At 47.7% G+C, this 27,120-nt stretch overlaps 1 protein-coding gene across 1 annotated transcript; it reads right to left on the bottom strand.

The window, feature by feature from the left end:
• Positions 1-12,543: 12,543 nt before the first annotated feature.
• LOC149441810 (uncharacterized) lies at positions 12,544-24,405 on the bottom strand. The gene is made up of 7 exons (XM_089656855.1): positions 24,221-24,405; positions 18,691-18,794; positions 18,477-18,574; positions 18,191-18,397; positions 17,902-18,102; positions 17,650-17,791; positions 12,544-12,911 (listed from the first exon to the last, which is right to left on the bottom strand). The coding sequence occupies exons 2-7, from the start codon at positions 18,722-18,724 to the stop codon at positions 12,544-12,546; spliced, it is 1,050 nt and encodes a 349-aa protein (XP_089512981.1). The 5' UTR covers positions 18,725-18,794; positions 24,221-24,405.
• Between the last annotated feature and the right edge of the window lie 2,715 nt (positions 24,406-27,120).

Raw genomic sequence — 27,120 nt, 5'->3', positions numbered from 1 at the left:
TATAGCCAACATAAATTGGGATCTCATAAAGCCTGGAGATTCAAATGCCATAAGATGTACCAAGGGTTCCTGGGAAAGTGGCAGGTTAGTAATGTTTGTAACAGTTTTAGGACCTTTGTCCGAAATCTGTAAAGCATGGAGCATAACCACAATGTATGAAGTATGTCCCCTGGGTGGGAACAGCCCAAAAAGAGGTGTTGGAAGAGCTAGGTCAAAGGTGTGCTAAACAGGTTGGGACATAGACCACCTGGAGATGGATTCAAAGCCCAAATTGAGAGCAAGACTGTTGATAGGGTTGAATTCTATCCTAGTCCAAATCTGTATCCAGTCTTCCCTGTCCCTAGTGCCTTTAAGGTCATGTTCCCCTTTATGGACATAGGACTTTTCTTTTACAATGGTTTTTATTAGATTTTCAGTAGAGGTATAAATAATCCAATAATTACACATGTAGAAAACCGTTCACATTAGTCTCATATCAAAATACAATCATCAAATAAACAAAAGGGTGACGTGTTGTCAACAGTCACTATTTCCTTCAAACACAGAATAAATGTCTCTGACCTTTTACAGTGAGGATTTATAAGTGTAGACCTGATCATACCCTAACCCCACCAATGATATTCACAAGATGGGGGACAATGGGGTGGTACAGCTGTAGTACTGGGGTAAACCAAGCCATCCATTGTGGGCCCAGTGTATGAAGGGCAGAGTAGACCAAACATCACTACTAGTTCCTGTAAACCTGCGCTACTCCCCTACAATGCAGGTCTAAGGTTAACTCGTATTGTGAATAGATAATTGAGATAAGTTTGTGTTGGCAGATATGTTCAAACAAGGAGAGGTGAGTCCAAAGATCTGTGTTAGTAATTATGGAAGTCTACCAGTGTTTAATTGGAGGAAACAAAAACGTTCAGTGGGTGGGGCTTGGTATTTTTTCTAAATTTCCTTCTGGGTGTATACAGAGCAACCGGCAATGAAAGAGTAAATGTAATGGAAGTTGTGGAAAGCTGTCACTGATCCAACCCACAATCACATGCCCACAGCGAATAGTTAACTGAGGCGCGCACGTGCGGCTGTGACTTGGGGTAAGAGGGCATAAGGGGGACTTACTCTGAATATATATAAGTATATAAGACCGGCCGTGATACATTTTCACAGCCCACACTACCTCTGGCCACCACTAGAGGGAGACTCCACTCCAATCCAGCTAGCCGACCACACACACAGGCAGACACAAATCTTATATACAATCTGGTGCACACTAAGGGTTGAGGAGCAGCCTTGCGACGGACACACCCTTCTAGGATTCCTCCTGCTATCCTACAGTCTGGTCCCAGCAGCCTGCGAGAGAGGAAGTGGGCGTGGTGCTGCTGACATAGACGGAGCGGTGAGCATGTGAAGCTCTCTGAGACTTGGAGACCTCATTTGGGCCTGCGGCTAAAATTTTGGCCTAGGCCCAGCAAACTATGGTGGAGCCCAGCCATGATCCGGGCAGGGGTACCCTCCCAGGGGAGCAGAGTACTGGTCCGATGGAAACCGAGGACCTGGGAAATGCCCCCAAACAGGGTGAATCGTATACTGCCTACAGAGGACGTGTGACGACTCGTGGCCAGTATCAAGGGGGAGGAGGAGAAACTGAACAAGCTAAAGCTGGATTTGAAGAGAATGAAGGCGAGCTATGAGAGAGTATGGAGTACTAAAAGGCAACTCATGCAGCCTGACCTTGACTCCATGGAGCTGGCAGTCCACCGGCAAAGCTCTTATGTGAGTACCCTGAAGCAAGCCAGTGGAATCCCCAGGGAGAAGTACTCCAATGAGGAGCGTTTCAAGATGGCCAGGGAGCGTTCACTAGCCGCAGCAAGAGGGCAGCCATGTGAAGGATCCTAATCAGGGGATCAATCGGATCCCACCGGTGCAGCTGTGACAACTATGGAAGAAGTCTCAGAGAAAGCCGTTGGGAGCGCAGCAGTGAGAGCTATGGAGGAAGTCCTGGAGCAAGCCGGAGGGAGCGCAGCAGTGAGAGTGGAGGAGGAAGTCCTGGAGCAAGCCGGAGGGAGCGCAGCAGTGAGAGTGGAGGAGGAAGTCCTGAAGCAAGTTGGAGGGAGCGCAGCAGTGAGAGTGAAGGAGGAAGTCCCGGAGCAAGTTGGAGGGAACGCAGCAGTGAGAGTGGAAGAGGAAGTCCCGAAGCAAGTTGGAGGGAGCGCAGCAGTGAGAGTGGAGGAGGAAGTCCTGAAGCAAGTTGGAGGGAGCGCAGCAGTGAGAGTGGAGGAGGAAGTCCTGAAGCAAGTTGGAGGGAGCGCAGCAGTGAGAGTGAAGGAGGAAGTCCCGGAGCAAGTTGGAGGGAGCGCAGCAGTGAGAGTGGAGGAGGAAGTGCAGAGATCCATCCCTGCTCAGCAGCTGCAGCAGCAGCTAGTGTGGGAGTCACAGGAGACTCACAGTGATGGCGTGGCTGGGCTGAGCTTTGTGGAGGAGATGGAATCTCCTCTGGGAGGTCAGTGTTTTGCCTTCACCTTGGAGGAATCGGAGGAGAAGGGTGATGGCATTCAGAAGCCGCCGAAGCCTGTGAAGCCGAGAGTGCAGGAGAAGGGAGTGTACGTGCTGCTGGAGCAGATCCCCAGCTCTCTGCTTCCTAAGGAGGGGGAGGAGAAGCTGCTGGGAGAGGAGCCATCAGGACTGTCGGGGACTGTGAGTACTGTAACCGGTGATCCGGTGAACTGTCAGCATGCAGGGTGCGGTGATACCAGCTTGTCAAGTCCTGTGAAGGGGGTGAGCATTTCCTCTCACTCCCTCCCCTCTCTCCCAGTCACGACCCCAGCTCCGGGCCCGCTCACTCCCCGTCTCTGGCCCCAGGACCAGGCTCTGGCTGCAGGCCTCGCCCACACCATGGTGGCTCCGGCCGCAGGCCCCACCCATACCGCGGCGCCGGCCGCAGGGCCCTTCCACATCGCGGCTTCGATTCCGGACACAGGCCCCACCCACTCCAAGGTACCGGCCCACACCACGGCTCTGACTCCGGCTGCAGGCCCCGCCTACTCCAAGGTACCGGCTCCAGCCGTAGGCCCCAATCACACCGTGGCTTCAGCTCCGGCATCAGGACCCGCCCACAACACGGCTCCGGCTCCACCCTCCCCCCTAGCCCCCAGCTCCTGATGCAGGAAGAGTCTTGAGCTACTCAGCTGCCCTGAGAGGGGGAGGGAATTCTGTGAGTGCGCCTGTTGCGCAGGGTATGGGATCAGGGGTGCAGGCACAGAGGAGAAATGTGGTGCAGCTGCGGTGGGAGGGTCAGCCTTTATTGGTAGAGACTGACTTATTATCTTCTATGCCGGGCAACCGAAGGTCTTCCACAGATGTGTCAATAAAGGGCATTTCGCTGCAACTTGCGAGGTTTTAAAATGCTCGCTGTGCCAGGGTATCGGTCACACAGCCCGTGAGTGCAATCTCATTCGGTGCAATCTGTGCCTACAGTTAGGGCACTCGTACAATCGGAGCCCAGAGGCACTTCATAATTTACCTGGGCTAGAGGAAGAACTGGATAGGATGGAGGCCGAGGAGAGGGGCACAGAAGCTCCTCCCCCTGGCAATTCTGCCAAGACAGGTACCCAGGTACCTGTAACATCTACTGTGTCCCTTAGTGTGCCTGTGACTGTCCCCTCTGTAAAGTCTCCTCGTGTCTCTGTGTCTCCCCAAGTGTCTCCCCCAGTGTCGTCTACCCCTAGTGTTCCTGTGCCCCCCGCCCGGAAGAATCGGGGTGTTGAGGCTAAGAGTGTGCCAAAGGCGCCTTCTGTAACACCCCCTCCAACTTTACTCCCACTCCGTCAAGACCCTGTAAAGGGCAAGGCGGTTTCTGAGGGAGGTCAAGGGAGGGTGGATCAGGCGATTCCTGATCCTGGAGGAAATAGGTCAGATAGAGTTGAGAGAGAGGGATGGTCGGTGGTGGGGAAATGGAAGAATAGGGTGGTGTTGACCCCCACATCTTCCATATCCTCTTTGGAGGTGGAGGATGAATTTTTCACCAATAGGTTTGGGATCCTTTCAGGGGGTGGGAGTGATTCTGGAGATGCTCTTTCCCCTATGGAGGATGTGGAGGCAGGATGTAAAAAAAGGGACAGGTCTCTGGTTAGGCCGAGGAAGACTAAGGTTAAGAAATGACCATCTCAATTACCTTGATGGCAGTTCCTGCTCCGATAAATGTGGCAACCATTAATGTTGCAGCATAAAGTCTGTAGGTGCTAGAAGTGCGGCCTTATTTTTGCTCAGTGGTATTTGTGCTGATGTTTTGTTTTTGCAAGAGACCCGGCTCAGCAGTCTTGCTGATGTCCATCTGGCGAAGAGGGAGTGGAGGTGTGGTCCCTCCTTCTGGTCTCTTGCGACCGAGCCTTACAGCGGAGTTGCGGTACTTTTTCCGGGTCATTGAGGTGGAGATTGGAAGATGTATGGTCTTAGACGTCCTTGTGAAGGGGCAAGAGCTAAGGCTCATTAACATCTACGGTCCCCAGTCTACGTGGGATAGGAAATGCCTCTTTACAAGGATTAAGCCTTTCCTTTTTACGTCCCGGCAAGTTGTCTTTGGAGGAGACTTTAATACTGTCACTAGGCTTAACCACTTCCCGTCCAGCCGCTGTTTATGAACGGCGGGACGGGACACCTCCAGGAGCGGGTTGCCGTTTCTAAACGGCACCTTGTATCTGAGGCTCGTGCGCGGCTCCTAGAGCACGCACCCATGAGCCCGATGATCGCCGAGTCCGACGGACACGGTGGATCACGTGACATGGTATAGGATCAATTAAATCGGTCCTATACCATGTGATCAGCTGTGTCCAATAAGGACACAGTCTTAGTGTAAACAAAAGCCGCATGGTGCGGCTTCCGCCTCCTTCTCCTCACACAGAGTTGTCTGTGAGAGAAAGAGCAAAGAAGAGGTAGTAGCAAATTCCCTCCACCTCAGTGACACCTGATCGCCCCCACAAGTGTCCCTGATCGCCCCCACAAGTGTCCCTGATCGCCCACTAGTGGCCCTGATTGCCCCACAAGTGGCCCTGACAGCCCACAAGTGGCCCTGATCACTCAACAAGTGGCCCAGCAGTCTCCCTGATTGTCAGTGTCCCTGATCACCACATAGTGGCCCAGCAGTGTTCCTGATCGCCGCAGTGTCCCTGATTGCAGCACAAGTGGCCCAGCAGTGTCCCTGATTGTCGCACAAGTGGTCCAGCAGTGTCCCTGATCACCACAGTGCCCCTGATTGCCACACAAGTGGCCCAGCAGTGTCCCTGATCGCCGCAGTGTCCCTGATCGCCGCACAAGTGGTCCAGCAGTGTCCCTGATCACCGCAGTGTCCCTGATTGCCGCAGTTGCCCAGCAGTGTCCCTGATTGCCGCAGTTGCCCAGCAGTGTCCCTGATTGCCGCAGTTGCCCAGCAGTGTCCCTGATCGCCACACAAGTGGCCCAGCAGTGTCCCTGATCACCGCAGTGTCCCTGATTGCCGCACAAGTGGTCCAGCAGTGTCCTGATCATTGCAGTGGCCCAGCAGTGTCCCTGATCACCGCATTGGCCCAGCAGTGTTCCTGATCACCAAACAAGTGGTCCAGCAGTGTCCCTGATCGTCGCACAAGTGGTCCAGCAGTGCCCCTGATCACCGCAGTGTCCCTGATCACCGCAGTGGCCCAGCAGTGTTCCTGATCACCACACAAGTGGCCCATCAGTGTCCCTGATCACCAGACAAGTGGTCCAGCAGTGCCCCTGATCACCGTCCCTGATCACCGCAGTGGCCCAGCAGTGTTTCTGATCACCACACAAGTGGTCTAGCAGTGTCCTGATCATCGCAGTGGCCCAGCAGTGTCCCTGATCGCCGCACAAGTGGTCCAGCAGTGTCCCTGATCGCTGCAGTGGCCCAGCAGTGTCCCTGATCACCGCAGTGTCCCTGATTGCCGCACAAGTGGTCCAGCAGTGTTCCTGATCACCACACAAGTGTAGCTGGCCAGCTAAGACCAGTCCTAGGTTGCTAATATGGTTCACATATATGTGTATACCAAACCTGCCAATAACCTCAGTACAGTATATATGTGCATATGTTAAAGCCAAAAGCAGAATCATTGCTGTGATTTATGTCTTTGATTGTTATATGACATTTATATATTCATTGTGTTAGCAGAAGCAGAAAAGGAAAATATGCCTTTAAGAGTTAGTATAAGGTGAGCCAATCACAGCCACCCTCACACTGTACAGAGCCTTAACCAATCCCAGCCAGTTTCACATTTGTGCCTGTGTAAAACTTCCTGCTTGGATTTTCTAGAGACACATGCTCACCAGACAGAGGAGGAAACAGACAAAGTTCCAGTCAGAGAAGCTTTATGGAAGCAGAGAAGGCCAAATAGGTATTTAATGCACTTGTGTGTTCCTCTATTGTTTACAGTGCAGGTAGATCTGTGTGTAAAATCTGTTGTATGTGTTTACTTGTAGTTCCACCGAATTTACGAACTTACGAATCAAGTCACTGTAGAGTAATCTAACGAATTTACGAATCAAGTCACTGTAGAGTAATCTAACGAATTTACGAATCAAGTCACTGTAGAGTAATCTAACGAATTTATAAATCCAAGTGAATTTATCAATCTATCGAAATATACAGAACGAATTTATCGAATCTATTGAACCTATCGACATAAGCTATTGAATCAACACAATGTAATACGAATTAAACCATTGTAATATGAAAGAAATAAGTCATTGTAAGCAGTTATATGAAGAAGATTGAAGTTATTAAAGAAGTTAACTAAAGTATTCGGTGTGCTCTTTAAACCTACTGCATCCATAGAGTAAAGTCAGTCTAATCAAACAAAGAAACAACAATTGCATAATTTTTCTAATGCCACAGCGCACTAGGCACCAAATGGTGCTGCGCCTGCCACAACAAGTGTCCCAGCAGTGCCCTGATCATTGCAGTGGCCCAGCAGTGTCCCTGACCACCGCACAAGAGGTCCAGCAGTGTCCCTGATCGCCACAGTGTCCCTGATTGCCTCAGTGGCCCAGCAGTGTCCCTGATCACCACACAAGTGGCCCAGCAGTGTCCCTGATCGCCACACAAGTGGCCAGGAGTGTCCCTGATCACCACAGTGGCCCAGCAGTGGCCCTGATTGCCACACAAGTGGCCCAGCAGTGTCCCTGATCACCACAGTGGCTCTGATCGCCGCATAAGTGGTCCAGCAGTGTCCCTAATCACCTTAGAGTGTCCCTGTTCATACAGTGTCTCTGATCACCTTACATTGTCCCTGTTCATACAGTGTCCCTGATCTCCGCCACACCAGTGGATCCTGTTCACTGCCATCGTCTGTGAGGAGAGAGATCCAGTACAGCTAACTGTGAGTAGATTTCAGCCATTGCACACAGTTTACACACACTCACAAAACATTGCCTGCCAGCTCACGGTATCTCGGATTTTTGCCCAACAGTGACTAGTGTGAACCATCTGCAGCCAGATATCTGTCCCTCACTGCAACACCATCCTGATCACTGCCATACCAGTGGCTCCTGATCCGTGTCAAACATATGGCCAAAAGATCATATAGAAGCGAGGAGGCATTTCAAATTCTGAGTATGACAGATGAGAGTGACGGAGAACTCTCACTGTCAGACTCAGATTCTGTATATCAACCAGTACACTGCAGCGGTTCACTCTCTGACTCAGAAGAAGGTGTTCCAACAAAAATAATGAGGAACTCCAAGGAGTAGCAAGCAACCCCCAGCAGCTCAATACGTTCCTCTGACATGGCTACTACCAGCACTGTAAGTGCAAGTTCTAGTACTCGGGTGTCACATCAGCCACCAAGGATTAGGGCCCATACTGCTGTCCCAGATGCTCTTTTAAACCCTGTGTGGCTACCTTCAGGATCAGGAGCACCTATAATTCCCCCATTCATAGCCCAACCAGGCATTCAGGCAGAAACCCAAAATTTTACAGCCATTGATTATTTCCATTTATTTTTCACTGAAGATTTTTTGAATTCAGTTGTGCACAATGCAATATTTTCGCCCAGCAATTTATCACTCAAAATCCCAACTCCTGTTATGCTCGAACATTTGAGTGGAAATGCCTCACAGTTGAAGAATTTAAAGTGTTTCTTGGCCTTACATTTAATATGGGACTAACAAAAAAAAATGAACTGCATGCTTATTGGTGGACAAATCCCATTCAACACATGCCGCTCTTTTCTGCCACTATGTCCAGGACCCGCTATAAAACAATTCTGCACTTTCTACATTTCAACGTTAATTCCCTGTGCCTCCCCAGAGATCACCCCAAGTACGACAAACTTTATAAAATTCGTCCACTAATCAATTATTTCAACCAAAAATTTTCAGAAATATATTGTCCTGAAAAAAACATCTGTGTCGATGAATCCCTAATCCATTTCACTGGGAGGCTGATCATAAAACAGTACATTCCAAGTAAACGGGCCAGATACGGGGTGAAGATGAACAAACTCTGCGAAAGGGCCACAGGGTATGTGTACAAGTTCCGTATCTATGAAGGAAAGGACAGTCAGCTAGAGCCCCCTGAATGCCCAGCCTATATGGGGAGTAGCGGAAAAGTTGTCTGGGACCTGGTATACCCCCTCTTCAATCAGGGGTACCACCTTTACGTGGACAATTTCTACACAAGCCTGCCTCTTTTCCGCCACCTTTATCTCAAGGACACTGTAGCCTGTGGCACAGTTCGACCCAATCGAAAGGGCTTTCCACAACAATTGGTTGCCACCAGGCTAAACAGGGGGGAGTCAGCTAGCTTGAGAAATAAAGAGATCCTGGCCCTTAAGTGGCCAGACAAACGGGATGTGTATGTCTTTTCATCTATCCATAACAGCAGCTCATTGGAAATTCAAGGAAGACGCGGTCCCATCTGAAAACCCCAATGCATACACGAATACAACCTGTTCATGGGGGGAGTGGATTTAAATGATCAAATGTTACAGCCCTACATACCCAACAGAAGATCAATCTACTGGTATAAAAAAGTATCCTTCTACCCTTCCATATGGCCCTGTACAATTCCTACATCGTTTTCCAGAAGTCCACACAAAGACCTGTCACCTTCTTACAATATCAGGAGGAGATTATCACATCCCTCATCTATCAAGGAAGACCCGTACCTGAACAAATTCGGTCTGATGCAGTGAGCCGATTGCATGAAAGACATTTCCCCGATATCGTCCCCCCTACCGAAACAGACCGCAATCCTCAAAAGAGATGTCGGGTATGCTCCAAACATGGAATTCGATCTGTTTCCGTATCTACCATACCGCACTACATTATTAGTGAAGTACGGTGAAGATATATCTCTTTGTCCTCTGTTTGCTATTTCCCTGCCACGTTTCTGCCTGTTGCCTGAATTCATTTTCCTGCCTTCCATCTGAACTGACCTCGGCCTGTTTATTGACCATGCCTCTGCTTGCTACCTGAACTGACCTCGGCCTGGTAATGGACCATGCCTCTGCTTGCTGCATGAACTGACCTCAGCCTGTTACTCGATCATGCCTCTGCCTGCTGCCTGAACTGACCTCGGCCTGTTACTCAACCATGCCTCTGCTTGCTGCCTGAACTGACCTCGGCCTGTTAATGGACCATGCCTCTGCCTGCTGCCTGAACTGACCTCGGCCTGTTACTCGACCATGCCTCTGCCTGCTGCCTGAACTGACCTCGGCCTGTTAATGGACGATGCCTCTGCTTGCTGCCTGAACTGACCTCAGCCTGTTACTCGATCATGCCTCTGCTTGCTGTCTGAACTGACCTCGGCCTGTTAATCAACCATGCCTCTGCTTGCTGCCTGAACTGACCTCGGCCTGTTAATGGACCATGCCTCTGCCTGCTGCCTGAACTGACCTCGGCCTGTTAATCGACCATGCCTCTGCCTGCCTCCTGGACTGATCTTTTGCCCTCCCACTTTAGTAGTGGGATTCAAGACAACACAGGGGTCTCACGTATGTGAGAGGATCCAGAGTAGTGTTTCTGAGCAGAGAAAACTTTTTTGTTTTCTTTGGGTTAATTCCCGGATCAGGGTCTGGAGACCAGAGGCTTCAAAGAGATTTGGGTGGGATGAAGCCTCTACCCCTTTGTCCAGTCTTACCTAACCAAGGCCCTAAGCTTAATGTTTCTGCCTGGACCAATCCTTTTACCACGTCTTTGCTTGCTGTCTGTATTGACTGTGGCCTTTTTATGGACCATGTTCCTGTCTTCTTCCTGGACCACTGCTTTGCCTGTTTGCTCACCACGTCTATGCATGACTCTGGTACTGACCCATCTGCACATCCCACTGACTACCTTCCTGTGAGACACTGGTGCCACCCATCCTCTGCACTGAAACCACAGGTACTCTTTGGTTTATCTTTTGTTCAACTTCTCGGTGAATGAACATAGTGCTATGTGGACAGCCACGTACTAGTAGGTTAAGCTTTTAGGAACAGGCCGTAGGTGAAGCTACACTATGCTTTATTGATATATAATGTATAATGATACACAGGTTGCAATGACCAGTAATCAGTCCAAACACTGAAAATGTCTTACACATGTGGTATCCCCATACTCAGGAAAAGTAGCAGAATGTGTTTTGATGTGTTATTCTAAGAATGCCTATGCAGTGTGTTAGAAATATGTTATTATTGGTAACATTGCATTAAAAAAAAAAAACTACTTTTTTTTCACATTTTATAAAAATCTGTGTAAAAAATTAAGTCTTCAGAAGACTTTGCTGCTCCAGGACCTCCAAAATTGTGATACGTAGTCAATAAATTAGATGTGTAATTTTTGCCCTTAGTATGCCTAACGGTGCTTATTGCATGTGGGGCCCCTCTATTTGGCTAGGCTGTGAAAAAGTCTTACACGTGTGGTATCGTTATACTCAGGAAGAGTTAGAGAATGTGTTTTTGGGGTGTAATTTTAAGTATGCCTATGCAGTGTATTAGAAATATCTTCTATATTGACAACTTTGCGTAGAAAAAAATACATTTTCATTTTCTTTTAACATATTCCAAAAACTTTTGGCAAAAAATGAAGTCTTAAGAAGACTCCCCATGCCTCCTAAAACATACCTTGGGGTGTTTGCTTTCCAAAATGGGGTCATTTTGTGGATAATTCCATTGTCCTGATGCTCCAGGACCTCCAAAATGGCAACAGGTAGTCAAGAAATTAGATGTGTAATTTTTGCCCTTAGAACTCCAAAAGGTGCTTATTGGATGTGGAGCCCCCCTATGTGGCCAGACTGTGGAAACTTCTCACGCATTTGGTATTGCCATATTCAGCAGGAGTTAAAGAATGCATTTTGTGGTGTAATTTTAAGTATGCCTATGTTGTGTAATAGAAATATTTCATAGATTGACAACTTTGCGTAAAAAAAAAATACATTTTCCTTTTCTTTTCACATTTTCCAAAAACTTGTGGCAAAAAATGAAGTCTTCAGAGGACTCCCCATGCCTCTTAAAACATACCTTGGGGTGTTTGCTTTCCAAAATGGGGTCTTTTTGTGGATAATTCCATTGTCCTGATGCTCCAGGACCTCCAAAACGGCAATAAGTAGTCAAGAAATTAGATGTAATTTTTGCCCCTAGAACGCCTAAGGGTGCTTATTGGATGTGGGGCCCTTCTATGTGGTTAGGCTGTGAAAATGTTTTACACATGTGGTATCGCCATACTCAGGAAGAGTAGCAGAATGTGTTTTGGGGTGTAATTGCAAGTATGCCTATGCCGTGTGAGAGAAAGAACTTGTTAAATGACAACTTTGTGGAAAAAAAAAAATTGTGTTTACTTTCATCATTTCCTTCAAAAATTGGCAAAAAATGACAACTTCAAAAAACTCTCCATGCCTCTCATTAAATACCTCAGACTGTCTACTTTCCAAAAAGGGGTCATTTGGGGGGTATTTGTACTGTCCTGGCATTTTAGGGCCATCAGGATTGATACATTTTCAAATATATATACCATGGTCTGTGGACTCTATAACTTTCACAAAGACTAAATAATACACACTGATTTGGGTTATGTCTACCAAAAAAATTAGCACAATGGATCTTGGCCTAAGTTTATGAAGAAAGTATATTTATTTGCAAAATGTAATATCAAATACTAAGAAAAACATGTTATTTTTTAACATTTTCAGTCTTTTTTAATTTTTCTAGCAAAAAATAAAAACCCCAGTGATGATTAAATACCACCAAATTAAAGCTCTATTTGTTTGAAAAAAATGATAATAATTTCATTTAGATACAGTGTTGTATGCCTGAGTAATTGTCATTCACAATGTGAGAGCGCTGAAAGCTGAAAATTAGCCTGGACAGGAAGGGGGTGAAAGTGTCCGGACAGGAAGTGGTTAAATTCAAAAAATACTTTGTGAGCTTCTAGCAAGTGTTTTTGGTTGTCTGGGTTCTTCCGTATCGAGGAATTCAGTCTCCAGCTACGGGGGATTGAGGAATGTTGCTTGTCGTCAAGAGTTATGTTGATTGGAGCGTGATCAGACCAGGTTATGGTGCCAATTTTGGATGACGTTATATGTTGTAGGGTCTATTTGTCTGTAACAAAGAAGTCGATTCTAGAGTAGGATAGGTGAGATGGGGAGTAGTAGGTGTTGTCTCTTTCATTGCTGTGATGGCATCTCCAGATGTCGTATAGATCATGGTCATGTAAGAAACGATTAAAGTAATGTTTTGGGGAGCGTTTGTTGGTGGAAGAGTCCAGGAGTGGGTTGCCGATGATGTTGAAGTCTCCGCCAATGAGAAGTCCGCCTTGTTTATGAGAAGAGATGCTGGAATGGAGATTGTGGTAGAATTGCATTTGGTTGTTGTTGGGTCCATAAACATTTACTAGGGTATATGGCATATTGTTAACTTTGCAGATTAGGATATGGTAGCGACCTTGAGGATCTGCTATTTCTGAGATGTGGTGGAATTGTAGAGTCTTTTATGGCTATAATAACCCCATTTTTCTTCTTAGAGTTAGTGGCCATATAAATATGGAAGAATCGGTGCAGTTGTAGTTTAGGGGTCTTGGTGGTTGTGAAATGTGATTCTTGTATGAAAAGTATATCAGCATGAAGCGTACGGGCTTCCTTTTGGAGCATCCATCTCTTAAAGGGGGAATTTAGACCCCGAACATTAAGTGATGTTATGTCAATCATTTTGTAGTTCGTTGGTTGGGTTGGTGGAGTAGAGGAGTCATTTTTGGGTGAATTGACATAGAATGGAGAGAATTGGTAGGACAAGAGAAATTTCTATGTGTTTGGTAGAGTGGTATTGGTTTGCTTGATGATGCGTGTGGTATTTTCTATGTTGTTTGGTTGGTTTCAGGTGAACAGTTGCTTCGGATGATCAACTGATGGTGCGGGGGGGTGAAAGTAAACAGGAATAAAAAAGACTTGCGGAAAATGCAAGTAACATGTGTAGCAGGGAGTGCTACTTCAAAACAGGGGGGTGTGAACAAGCATAGACCGTAGAAAGGGTTATGCCAAACAGAGTCTCGTAATGTAAGAATATTCTGTAAGGGGCCATTGCCAGAGAATAATAGGTTGAGGTATAGCGTCCGAGGTGGTGTGGTTGGGGCCATTACCAGAGAATAATAGGTTGAGGTATAGCGTCCGAGGTGGTGTGGTTGGGGCCATTGCCAGAGAATAATAGGTTGAGGTATAGCGTCCGAGGTGGTGGGGTTGGGGCCATTGCCAGAGAATAATAGGTTGAGGTATAGCGTCCGAGGTGGTGTGGTTGGGGCCATTGCCAGAGAATAATAGGTTGAGGTATAGCGTCCGAGGTGGTGTGGTTGGGGCCATTGCCAGAGAATAATAGTTTGAGGTATAGCGTCCGAGGTGGTGTGGTTGGGGCCATTGCCAGAGAATAATAGGTTGAGGTATAGCGTCCGAGGTGGTGTGGTTGGGGCCATTGCCAGAGAATAATAGGTTGAGGTATAGCGTCCGAGGTGGTGTGGTTGGGGCCATTACCAGAGAATAATAGGTTGAGGTATAGTGTCCGAGGTGGTGTGGTTGGATTGTATAGAGAGTGTAGTAAGTCAGGTTCACTCTGCCTCCATTTGTTGCAGATTGGTAGAGGTGGATTGGTGGGGTTCCACGGGTATTATGTTCCATGTCTTCAATAGGTTGATGCCTGCCTCTAGGTTTTTGATTGTGTGTATTCTGCCCTGATGTCTGACGATCAGTTTTGTGGGGAATCCCCATTGATAGCCTATTCCGTGATTTTGTAAGGCTTTGGTAATGTTGATCATCTTTTTGCAGTTAAGGAGAGTGGCCTTTGACAAATCCGTATATAATCTGATGTTTGTATGTGATGGCGGGAGCGGGCGGGGGGGGGGTTCTGGCTGCTGTCATTACTTTTTCTTTGATCTGGTAGAAGTGAATGTGAGCCAGGACATCTCTGGGGATGGACGCTGATAGGAATGCAGTTTGGGTATTCTATGTGCTCGATCTATGACGAGCTCCATATCTGAGAGAGATGGAATGAGGTGCTTCGTGAATTGTTGGATAGATGATAGTAGTGTATCGTTGGCGATATTTTCAGGGATACTTCTGAATTTTATATTGTTGCGTCTTGAGCGATCTTCAAACTCCGCTATTTTCAGGTTTATTTGCTCGATTTCAGAAGCGTGGTCATCATGTGCGTCAATTACATGGTTGTGTGCTGTACTTATACCTCCCATTCTCGTCTCAATATGACGTAATCTGTGATCTTGTTGCTGGACCACATTTGAGATCTGGGATAGTGATCCTGTCATATCGTTATGTAGTGTTTGTCGCTGGGATAGACGCATGTTCTTCATACACATTTCTGTGATAGGCTGGTCTGAGGCAGGGAAAGATTCTATCAGAGATGGTTCTGTGATGTGCTGAGGTGATGGAGGAATGAGAAGCTGACAGGCAGATAGTGAGTTTGAATCTAGACGGGGTGTAAATTTGGCTGGGCTGCTTGTGGTGGGTGACAGGGGGGAGATAACTCACCCAGGTCCCCAGGTTATAGTGGAGAACAGAGTCTGATGTCCGGCTGCTGGGATCTGCTGTCCCCCTCATGGCTGCTGTGTCCTGTGTCCATGCAGCCGGCGCCATCTTGGATCCCTGTTGTGACAGCAGGGAAGAATTGGGTTCATTTCCCTGGCTGTCCAGGGGTTTTTCGCCGGCGAGGCATGGCTACCGAGGGTTGTACACCCTTTATCTGCTGATCGGTGCAGGTTAGAGCACTCGGTGTCAGGATGAGCCGCAGTGTAACTGGCGGGTGGATGGAGCTGAACTCAAAGCGTGTCCATCCAGGAGCCGGCCACGCATGCACCCCCCAAGGGCTCTATTTATAGAACATTCATTGGACCAATGAGACAATCATTCCTCCAGCTGTGACAACATCCAGCCATATGTTAAGTAACACAGTGATTTCCTATGATCGCCGGCTCCATCTAGTGGCCACAATGAGGTGATTTTTCTGAAATCTCTCCATCAGTAAAACTAGCCCAATATGATATTATGGCCACTAGATGGAGCCAATGATCATAAGAAATAAAATAAGGCCAAAACACCTCCCAGCTGGAGAATGCTGGTCACATCTGTTCAACATTGTTCTCCATAGACCTCCAAGTGTTTGTGAAATCTCCCACCACAAAATGTACTCAGCCAATCACAGGGCAGGACTCTTTTTATTCTTTTCCTGCTACCAATGGTCAACCCGGTCCCACACTTCATCCATGTCTTTGGGGACCTCTGATCTCCTTATGGACTGTTTCTTCCATGATGAAGATCAGCCATGGAGTATATCTGAGGTGTATATCAGGGTGTGCTTCTTCCCCACATGAGAGCTGGGATGTCCAGCAACATTCATCTAGAAGACATTTCCAGCACTCAAGGCACTAATACACCTCCAGGATTGTGTGGGACCCCTGATGTACAGGAAGACAGGACTTCAGTGAGGATCATTTCCCTCACTCAGGACAGGAAGGTGGCTTTTCCCGTGTGAGATCTCTGATGTGTGAAAAGACGGTACATCTCTGAAAAACATTTCCCACACTCAGGACAGGAATATGGCTTCTCACCTGTATGATATCGCTGATGTATATAAAGATTGGACTTCTGTGAAAAACATTTCCCGCACTCAGGACAGGAATATGGTTTCTCACCTGTGTGAGTTATCTGATGTGAGTAAAGATAGGACTTCACTGAAAAACATTTCCCGCACTCATGACAGGAATACGGCTTCTCCCCCGTGTGAGATCTTTTGTGCACATTAAGACTGGATTTATAACTGTAACATTTCCCGCACTCAGTACAGGAGAAGCTCCTCCCTGTTGGAAGGCCAGCCCGGTCCTGCACAGTCTGAGGTTCCTCAGGATACGAGGAATCCGATGGTCCATCTACACTGGGTGGTGCCCGATGGACATTGGAGGGAGCCGGGTTTTCTCCTGGACTATACTGTGTGATGTCCTCATCCTCTACTTTCCAGTCTGGAGACAAAGTGAGACAATCCTCGGAGGTTTTCCTCATCTCCCGGCCATGGACTAAAATACAAAGACAAAGAGGATTACTACTAGACAGGAGCTGATTGGTTCCCCCAAACCAGGACTCCGCCCACATCAGGCAGCTTGGTCTCTGAGGAGCTTACAATTCCACCCTCAAGGGAACTAGGAAATGGCTCCTCTGATCTCCTACCAGGTCATTTCTTTATTCATGGACCTTAGTCAGAGAGTGAGGAAACAACCAGAACTGTCTTTTATAGGAGGGACAGTGATGAGGGGATTATAGGACAAGGGTCCCCACCCCCTCTATCAGGGGTCAGGAGTATGTAATGTATAACACAGAGTATATAGTGCAGGAGTCAGGAGTATGTCATGTACAACATAGAGTATATAGTGCAGGGGTCAGGAGTATATAATGTACAACATAGAGTACATAGTGCAGGAGTCAGGAGTATGTAATGTACAACATAGGGTATATAGTGCAGGAGTCAGGAGTATGTCATGTACAACATAGAGTACATAGTGCAGGGGTCAGGAGGATGTAATGTACATCAGAGTATATAGTGCTGGGGTCAGGAGTATGTAATGTACAACATAGAGTATATAGTGCAGGGGTCAGGAGTATGTAATGTACAATATAAATTATACAGTGTAAGGGTCAGGACTCATAATATTGGTATTCAAGAATGAGTGGAAGCTTAAATGTTTACTGTAGACAAGTTGCAGAGATCCCACATCACTGCCTCCCATCTCCTGAGACTGCACTCAGTGACTTGGGTCTGAGACACTACAGACATATCCCTCCACCCGGCACAGCCAGCAGACAACCGAGCAAGGAACCCTGGGAGAATTGTGTGATCAGAGATTTTACCTGGGCATGAGGAAGAGGACCCACAGATTAGGTCCCAGATAACTCAACACCTATGATGAAAATGAACATTTTGCTGCCAGCTGAACCCCAGAACCTCCATAAATCCAGTCTAGATACATAAATTGTGTCTGCAGCACAGAGAAGGAAGATTATCCGAGAGAAATCCAGGAATACAGGACGGGGAACACAGCTCAGGAAAGTGACCAGGGGATTACAGGCTGATATCACCCAGTCCCCGCCCTACTCTGGACCAATCAGTGAGCAGTATGGGTGGAGGAATGGATTTAGTGTTCATGACCCACCTGTGCTGATCTCTGTAGGAGTGTCCTCCTCTATAAATGTCCCCGTTATTCCATCCTCCTCCATAGACTGCTGATCATCCCTCACATACGCCTCTTCTTCTTCTGCTTTCACCTCAAATTCTATATCGATTGGATCTCCACTCTAAATCAAGGAAATGAGAGAAAATATCATCTGTAAAATATAAGGTCACATAAAAAAACTCCACACATCATCTCCACAAGTCCATGTTCTAGATGCTCCATCCCACCAACCTTGTAATAGTGAGGGATGGTGTGACCTTCCTGTATGGAATCCCGGGAATACAGAGGACGGGGACATCTCTCTGGTGGGTTCCTGGTATTAGGTGGCTCCATCATATCCTTGTGTCCTTCTGAAAACTCCTCCATCACTCCATACTCCTCCTCTTTAAATTCTTCCTTAACAACAATATTATAATCCCTGAGGATTCCACTCTGAATATATAATAAAATGACATCAATGGTAACATTGTAGATAATGTACAGATCCTAATGATACTATCAGTGATTGTTCCTAATCTACCTGATGATGGTGAGGGATGGTGTGACCTTCCTGTGTGGAATCCCGGGAATACAGAGGATGGGGACATCTCTCTGGTGGGTTCCTGGTATTAGGTGGCTCCATCATATCCTTGTGTCCTTCTGAAAACTCCTCCATCACTCCATACTCCTCATACTCCTCTTTATACTCTTCTTTTACATCAATATTATCATCCCCGAGGATTCCACTCTGAAAGATATAATAAAACATTCATTGTAACAAACATGCTGTGTATAAATCACAACTACCAATAATTGTCATCATCTACCTGATGATGGTGAGGGATGGTGTGACCTTCCTGTGTGGAATCCCGGGAATACAGAGGACGGGGACATCTCTGTGGTGGGTTCCCATGACTGGATCCATCTGTAGGAAACACACACACTGACTGAATCCATTGTTTCTATGTGTTTATCAGATGATGGGGGATCTAGGTGGATCCTCCGTACTGCTCTCTCCTTTACAATAAAGTCTCCTCTTACCCGGTGATGTGAGGGGCGGCTGATTGTCCATCATGACGTCCTTGTAGAGATCCTTGTGTCCTTCTAAATATTGATGTATATCATCAACATGTGTGTATCATCTGCTGGAGATAAAAGACATCATAGTGACTATGGAGGAAGAGGACGGACATGACTACGGAGGAAGAGGACGGACATGACTATGGACAAAGAGGATGGACATGACTATGGACGAAGAGGACGGACATGACGGGGGGTTACTGGGTGTAAATAGAACATAACATCTTATTACCGTTTTATGACTGTAGTCTGTGTCTGGTCTGTTTGAGAATCATCCCCCCCATTCATGTGATCCTTATCAGTTCCTAATTGGGGCGGAGATGAGTGCTCATTGGGCCATCTCCCTATAAATTTAGATCAGCTGATGGGGGGAGATCACTGATGGTGGGGCACAGTCACTGAGGGGGGGCTGCTTTTGAGTGAGTTCTGCGTTGATGGAGTGCTAAGAAGCAGGAGAACTCAAGCAGCAGGAAGATACAACAAGAAACTCTACTGCACGCTGGACAGACTGCAAGCAAACACCCCGGGAAACATCTCCTACAAGTCTGAGTCCCACTCCGTGTACCTTTCATATGTCCCCTCTACTCCTCCTTTTCATATTACTTTCCTGTGTTCCAAAAATCTCACTTCTTTACCCCTCTGCTCCACCCCAAAACTTGTACATCTCCCCCTCACTGCTACCATCTCCCTACTACTGCTCTCATCACCTCCTGCTGATAGTTCACTCTCCTGCTGACCCAAACACCAGGACTGGAAGGCATGTGCGCTCGTGTACATCCCGATCCCATCTTTCTTTCTGCACCCTCCTTCTCCTAACCTCTGGGGATAGCTCCCCAAACCCTGGTCCTCCACTACTTCACCCCCACACCAGGCATCCTCCTTCTTCTAACCTCTGGGGATATCTCCCCAAACCCTGGTCCTCCAGTATTTCACCCCCACATCAGGCATCCTCCTTCTTCTCCTAACCTCTGGGGATATCTCCCCAAGCTCTGGTCCTCCAGTATTTCACCCCCACACCAGGTACCCTACTTCTCCTAACCTCTGGGGATATCTCTCCAAACCCTGGTCTCCAACTATCTCACCCCCATACCAGGCATCCTCCTTCTCCTAACCTCTGGGGATATCTCCCCAAACCCTGGTCCTCCTCTATCTCACCCCCACATCAGGCACCCTCCTTCTTCTCCTAACCTCTGGGGATATCTCCCCAAACCCTGGTCCTCCAGTATTTCACCCCCACACCAGGCATCCTCTTTCATCCAAGAATAGCTGCAATCCCCTCAATTTAATAGGAGTCCCCGTGCTCACAAAAACCACCCTCCCTTTTTTCATGTGCGCTCTGGAATGCCCGCTCTGTCTGTAATAAGCTCACCTCTGTCCATGACCTTTTTGTCTCCCGCTCCCTTAACCTACTAGCAATTACAGAAACCTGACTCCAAGCAGCAGATTCTGCTTCTCCCGCAGCACTTTCCTATGGAGGCCTCCTCTGGACCCACTCACCCAGACCCAGTGGTCAGAAAGGTGGTGGGGTTGGTTTGCCTCTGTCACCACTGAGCACCTTTCAAGTCCCCCCTAACCCTCCCTCTCTATCCTTCTCTTCTTTCCAGACTCACTGCATCCGGCTGTTTTCTCCCATTTCTCTGAGGATTGCAGTGATCTATCGGCCTCCTGGACCCGTGTCCCGCTTTCTTGATGATTTCTCCGCCTTGACACCCTACTTTCTCTCCACTGAACTACCCGCTATCATTCTCAGAGATTTTACCATTCCTATTAATGTCAACAACCCGGCTACATCCCAACTCTTCAACATAACCTCATCTCTTGCATTAGCACAATGTATACCGTCCTCCACTCACTCTGATGGGAATACATTGGACCTTGTTTTCTCCCATCTTTGCACTCCCTACAACCTCACAAACACCCCCTTTCCTCTCTCTGATCACAATCTCATCACCATCAGTCTCCTCATCTTCAAACACCTATCCCTCCAAGCAGCAAAGAATTACCCGCAGAAACCTTCACAACTTGAACCCGACTCCTTTCCACTGTGCAACTGACCAACTCTATGACAGAATCTCTCCCCTGTCCTGCCCTGACCTGGCCACTGCTGTCTACAACAGTTTGCTCTCATCCACATTTGACTGACTTGCTCCTCTAACAACACGAAGCATCAGGCCCATCAGACCATTACATCCGTGGCAGACTGACCACACCATAAATGATTGTTGGAGTGATTGCTGGAGTGATTGTGGCGTAAAACCAAATCTCACCGAGCATTCACCCGATATAAATCTGCTTTCTTCACATACAATTCCTCCCTCCATGCTGCCAAACAAGACAACTTTGTCACTCTCATCAATACCTTGTCATCCAGTCCTCGTCATCTCTTCTATACTTTTAACTCTCTACTTTCTCCACTTCCACCCAGTACCTCACTCACTGCTCATGAGATTGCAAATCATTTCAAAAACAAGATTGATGCAATTCGTAGGGACATCACCATTGCACAGACATCCATCCCACTTAGCATACCTTATACTAAACCTTCCTCAACACTTTCCTCTTTTGACCTCGCTACTACTGAAGAGGTCACTAAGGTTTTCTCAGAAGTCCGTCTCACCACCTGCCCCCTGGATCCTGGCCCCTCACAACTAGTACGGTCACCCTCTTCTTCCATCCTATGCTCCCTCACTCACATCCTCAATCTCTCCCTCTCTACTGGTGCCTTCCCCTCCCCTCTAAAGCATGCGCACATCACTCCCATACTTAACAAGCCCTCCCTGGACCCCTTCAACATGAACAACTTAAGACCCATCTCCCTGCTGCCATTTACCTCTAAATTCCTAGAATGCTTAGTCTACAATCGCCTGAGCTCCCATCTCACTGACAACAACCTTCTTCACCCTTTACAGTCTGGCTTTCACTCACTACACTCCACTGAAACTGCCCTACTAAAACTCACTGATGATCTACACTCTGCTAAAACCAATGACCACTACTCTGTACTGATCCCAACCGATGGCCACTACTCCGCACTCATCCCAACCGATGGCCACTACTCCGCACTCATCCCAACCGATGGCCACTACTCCGCACTCATCCCAACCGATGGCCACTACTCCGCACTCATCCCAACCGATGGCCACTACTCCGCACTCATCCCAACCGATGGCCACTACTCCGTACTCATCCCAGCCGATGGCCACTACTCCGTACTCATCCCAACCGATGGCCACTACTCCGCACTCATCCCAACCGATGGCCACTACTCCGCACTCATCCCAACCGATGGCCACTACTCCGCACTCATCCCAACCGATGGCCACTACTCCGCACTCATCCCAACCGATGGCCACTACTCCGCACTCATCCCAACCGATGGCCACTACTCCGCACTCATCCCAGCCGATGTCCACTACTCCGTACTCATCCCAACCGATGGCCACTACTCCGTACTGATCCCAACCGATGGCCACTACTCCGTACTGATCCCAACCGATGGCCACTACTCCGTACTGATCCCAACCGATGGCCACTACTCCGTACTCATCCCAACCGATGGCCACTACTCCGTACTCATCCCAACCGATGGCCACTACTCCGTACTCATCCCAACCGATGGCCACTACTCCGTACTCATCCCAACCGATGGCCACTACTCCGTACTCATCCCAACCGATGGCCACTACTCCGTACTCATCCCAACCGATGGCCACTACTCCGTACTCATCCCAACCGATGGCCACTACTCCGTACTCATCCCAACCGATGGCCACTACTCCGTACTCATCCCAACCGATGGCCACTACTCCATACTGATCCCAACCAATGGCCACTACTCCGTACTCATCCCAACTGATGGCCACTACTCCATACTCATCCCAACCAATGGCCACTACTCCATACTCATCCCAGCTAATGGCCACTACTCCGTACTCTTACTACTTGACCCCCTCCTCCTCAAAAAACTACATTCTCTTGGCCTCCGAGACTCTGCTCTCTCCTGATTCTCCTCCTACCTATCGCAGCGCTCCTTCAGTGTTACCAATAACTCTGCCTCCTCCTCTTCACTCCCTCTCTCTGTTGGGGTCCCTCAAGGCTCTGTCCTTGGACCCCTTCTCTTCTCCATCTACACCTCCTCCCTTGGTCACTTGATAAACTCCCATGGCTTTAAGTACCATCTCTATGCTGATGACACACAAATCTATCTTTCTACCCCTTACCTCGCCCCTTCAGTCTCCTCCTCACCTCACCCCTTCAGTCTCCTCTCGCATTACTAACCTACTAAGTGACATATTGGCATGGATGTAACTCCACTTCCTCAAACTCAATCTTTCCAAAACTGAGCTCTTAATATTCCCTCCAGCCCGTGCCCCCTCCTCTGACTTCTCCATCAAGATCAATAATACAATCATCAGTCCCTCCCCTCATGACAGGGTACTAGGTGTAATCCTAGACTCCCATCTGTCCTTTCACCCCCAAATCCAATCACTGTCCAAATCTTGCAGACTTTACCTTCGCAACATCTCCAAGATGCGCCCGTTCCTAACCTCGGAAACCCCTAAGCAACTTATTCACTCCCTTGTTATATCTCGCCTTGACTATTGTAACTCCCTCCTCACTGGCCGACCTCATCGCAGGCTATCCCCTCTTCAGTCTATCAAGAATGCTTCTACCAGACTCATCCACCTTACTAACCGTTGTGTATCTCCCACCCCTCTCTGCCAATCCCTCCACTGGCCTCAACTCAGTGTCCTCTACCCTCTCTGCCAATCCATCCACTGGCCTCCATTCAGTGTCCTCCACCCCTTTCTGCCAATCCCTCCACTGGCCTCAATTCAGTGTCCTCCACCCCTCTCTGCCAATCCCTCCACTGCTCTTCATTCAGTGTCCTCCATCCCTCTCTGCCAATCCCTCCACTGGCCTCCATTCAGTGTCCTCCACCCCTCTCTGCCAATCCCTCCACTGGCTTCCCATTGCCCAACGGATAAAATTCAAAACACTAACAATAACATATAAAGCTATTTATAACTCTGCCCCAAAGTACATCACCAATCTTGTCTCTAAATATCACCCAAACCGTCTTCTCCGCTCCTCGCAAGACCTCCTACTCTCTAGCTCCCTTGTCTCCTCCTCCCATGCTTGTCTCCAGGACTTCTCCAGAGCTTCCCCCATCCTCTGGAACGCTCTACTCCAATTTATCAGACTATCGCCTACTCTGTTCACTTTTAGGCGATCTCTGAAAACCTCTCTCTTCAGGGAAGCCTATCCTGCCTTCAGCTAATACTGGAATCTTCTACTCTTCCAACCAGTCCATCCCCCACAGTTACTACCTTTTGTACCACTAGCCCCTCCCTCTTATATTATAAGTTCCCAGGATCAGGCCCTCCTATCCCTCTTGTATTGATCTGTATTGTTGCTGTATTGTCTCTCGTTATATTGTAAAGCACTGAGCAAACTGTTGGTGCCATAAATCCTGTATAATAATAATTACCTCCTCTACTGCCACGTCCAGCAACCTCTCCGATCTCCTTCGGACCAAAGGGAACGTCCTATCTTTATTGCAGATCACTTCCTGTCTGTTCCTGACGTCACTTCCTGTCTGTATTCCATAGAGAAGTCCTGTCTGGGTAGTAGAAATCAGATCACCATCTTGTGGAGTTCAGAGGAACTGCAGCCTCAAGAAATGTCACCTAATAACCATTCCTGCATTGTATCTACCTTACAGAGATACCAGGGAAGTTCAAAAACAACTAAAAAATGTAAGAAACAATAAACCTAACTCTTATGCAACCAACTGTTTAAAAAAAGATATTTTACTACAGATAGAAAAGTCTTAAAGACACAGAACATAAGATAAAAACAAAATGCATAATAAAACAGAGACCTCTAAAATCTGACACACTACCCATAATGTCTCTCCTTCATATCAGAGAGAGATAGACTACCCATAATGTCCCATCCTTCATGACAGAGAAAAAGACTACCCAGAATGTCCCATCCTTCATATCAAAGAACGAGACAGACTACCCAGAATGTCCCATACTTCATATCAGAGAGAGAGAGACTACCCAGAATGTCCCGTCCTTCATATCAAAGACCGAGACAGACTACCCAGAATGTCCCGTCCTTCATATCAGAGAGAGACAGACTACCTAGAATGTCCCGTCCTTCATACCAGAGAGAGACAAACTACTCAGAATGTACCGTCCTTCATATCAGAGAACGACACAGACTACCCAGAAAGTCCCATCCTTCATATCAGAGAACGAGACAGACTACCCAGAATGTCCCGTCCTTCATATCAGAGAATGATACAGACTACCCAGAATGTCTCGTCCTTCATATCAGAGAGAGACAGACTACCCAGAATGTGCCGGCCTTCATATCAGAGAGAGATAGATTACACAGAATGTCCCATCCTTCATATAAGAGACAGACTACCCAGAATGTCCCGTTCTTCGTATCAGAGAGAGACAGACTACCCAGAATGTCCCATCCTTCATATCAGAGACCGAGACAGACTACCCAGAATGTCCCATCCTTCATATCAGAGACAGAGACAAACTACCCAGCATGTCCCGTCCTTCATATCAGAAAAAGACAGACTACCCAGAATGCCCCATCCTTCATATCAGAGATTTAGACAGACTACCCAGAATGTCCCGTCCTTCATATCAGAGATAGACACACTACCCGGAATGTCCCATCCTTTATATCAGAGACCGAGACAGACTACCCAGAATGTCCTGTTCTTCATATCAGAGACCGAGACAGACTACCCAGAATGTCCCATCCTTCCTATCAGAGAGAGACAGACTACCCAGAATCTTCCATCCTTCCTGTCAGAGAGAGACAGACTACCCAGAATGTCCCATCCTTCATATCAGAGAGAGTCAGACTACCCAGAATGTCCCATCCTTCATATCAGACAGCCAGCCAGCTCTTGAAAGCTGGTAGGAAAGAACTCTAAGAGTACCTAAGGGCTTGACTAGAAGTGGAAAAAGTGCCAAGACACCTCCACAGGGGTAAGCAGTGAGAAGAAATATGGCGCAACCCATATGGTGCACAAAACACCAGCAGGTCATAAGGATGCACAGGGACCCATGTGCCTAAACACCCACCGCTGCCTCCAAGCAAAACTGCCGACATCTAATCATGGAGCTTGGTCCAACAAAGCATCCTCAGCTGAGGAGAGGGGAAGGGGGAATGGATCCTAGATTGTCTACCTGATTAGGAACAAGAGCAAGGGAAGGAGTCTGGAGGAACTGCACATCGGTCATCAAATGAGAACTTAAGCTCCAGTGACCAGGTCCCACAAAGTTCTCCAGGCAGACCCCCTACCTGCTGGGGGGGGGGATAGTAGCAGGACCCAAGCATGATCTTCTTGCTGACAATGTGGAGAGCACAGGGCCATCCAGCAATTAAATCTTCCTGCCAGGTGGGAAATCAACAGCTTTCAGGTACTGAATCAGAAGAGAACCAGACGGTAAATTCTTATCTCCAAGGAGGACAGCATAGTGAAACGTAACACTCTCAGTGTAGTACAGCATAGGGACTAGGCCACTAGACCTGCCACAAGGAAAACTCCCAGACCATTCCATAGGGGAAGACTCTTCAACATGTGAGGGATTTCCAGTGGAGCTCAGGTCAGAGTACCAAGTCATGGAGGGGATGCTTGATGAGACGGGAACTGTTCTCAGGAAACAGATTGGAGTCCCAAGACTTCATGGTGAAGGGAAGAAAATACCCCTTTCAGACAAAAAGGCAGACAGGTAATATCTGGAAGTACTTGGTCTAGAGAGACCATTTGGATGTTTTGCCCCAAGTTCAGGCTCCCAGGCATGAGGGATTGATGACAAGCACTGAGTTACAATTGAAAAAGAGAGTCTAAATTATGAGAGTAATCCCTTGGCACCCTACACACCCTGAATGATGATGGAGGGAGAATAATCCTGACTTATAAGGGGAGGAATTAAAACCTTAAAGCACAGGTGTCAAACTGATGACCCTCCAACTGTTGCCAAACTTCAAGTCCCATGAGGCATTGCAAGATTGACAGTTACAAGCATGACTCCCAAAGGCAGAGGCATGATGGGACTTAAAAACCCCAAGGCCTGGAACAAAAGGCTGATTCTACAGATGATGGGTAGTACATCTATAAGGTTTGAAACAACCCTGGTAAATCTGTGTCCACTTCAGGAGACTGCAATGACCCCAACCAGAGGTAGATTGTTGGAACTCTCAGAGACAGTGACAAGGTCAACATGGCCAGCATGAATAGAAGTTTTAGGCCAATCACAGACATAATCTGCAGGGGACCATGTGGAGCCTTTGACGGTAGAGTGTCCCGATATCTGAGCAAAAACAGCCAGAAAGTCCAAAGTATAAATT

The sequence above is a fragment of the Staurois parvus genome, unplaced genomic scaffold (assembly GCF_062004578.1).
Source record: "Staurois parvus isolate SC_StPar_1 unplaced genomic scaffold, SC_StPar_1.0 ptg000942l, whole genome shotgun sequence".
Lineage (NCBI taxonomy): Eukaryota > Metazoa > Chordata > Amphibia > Anura > Ranidae > Staurois > Staurois parvus.
Note: the sequence above shows the minus strand (reverse complement) of the source record. Positions and strands in the feature narration are given on the sequence as shown.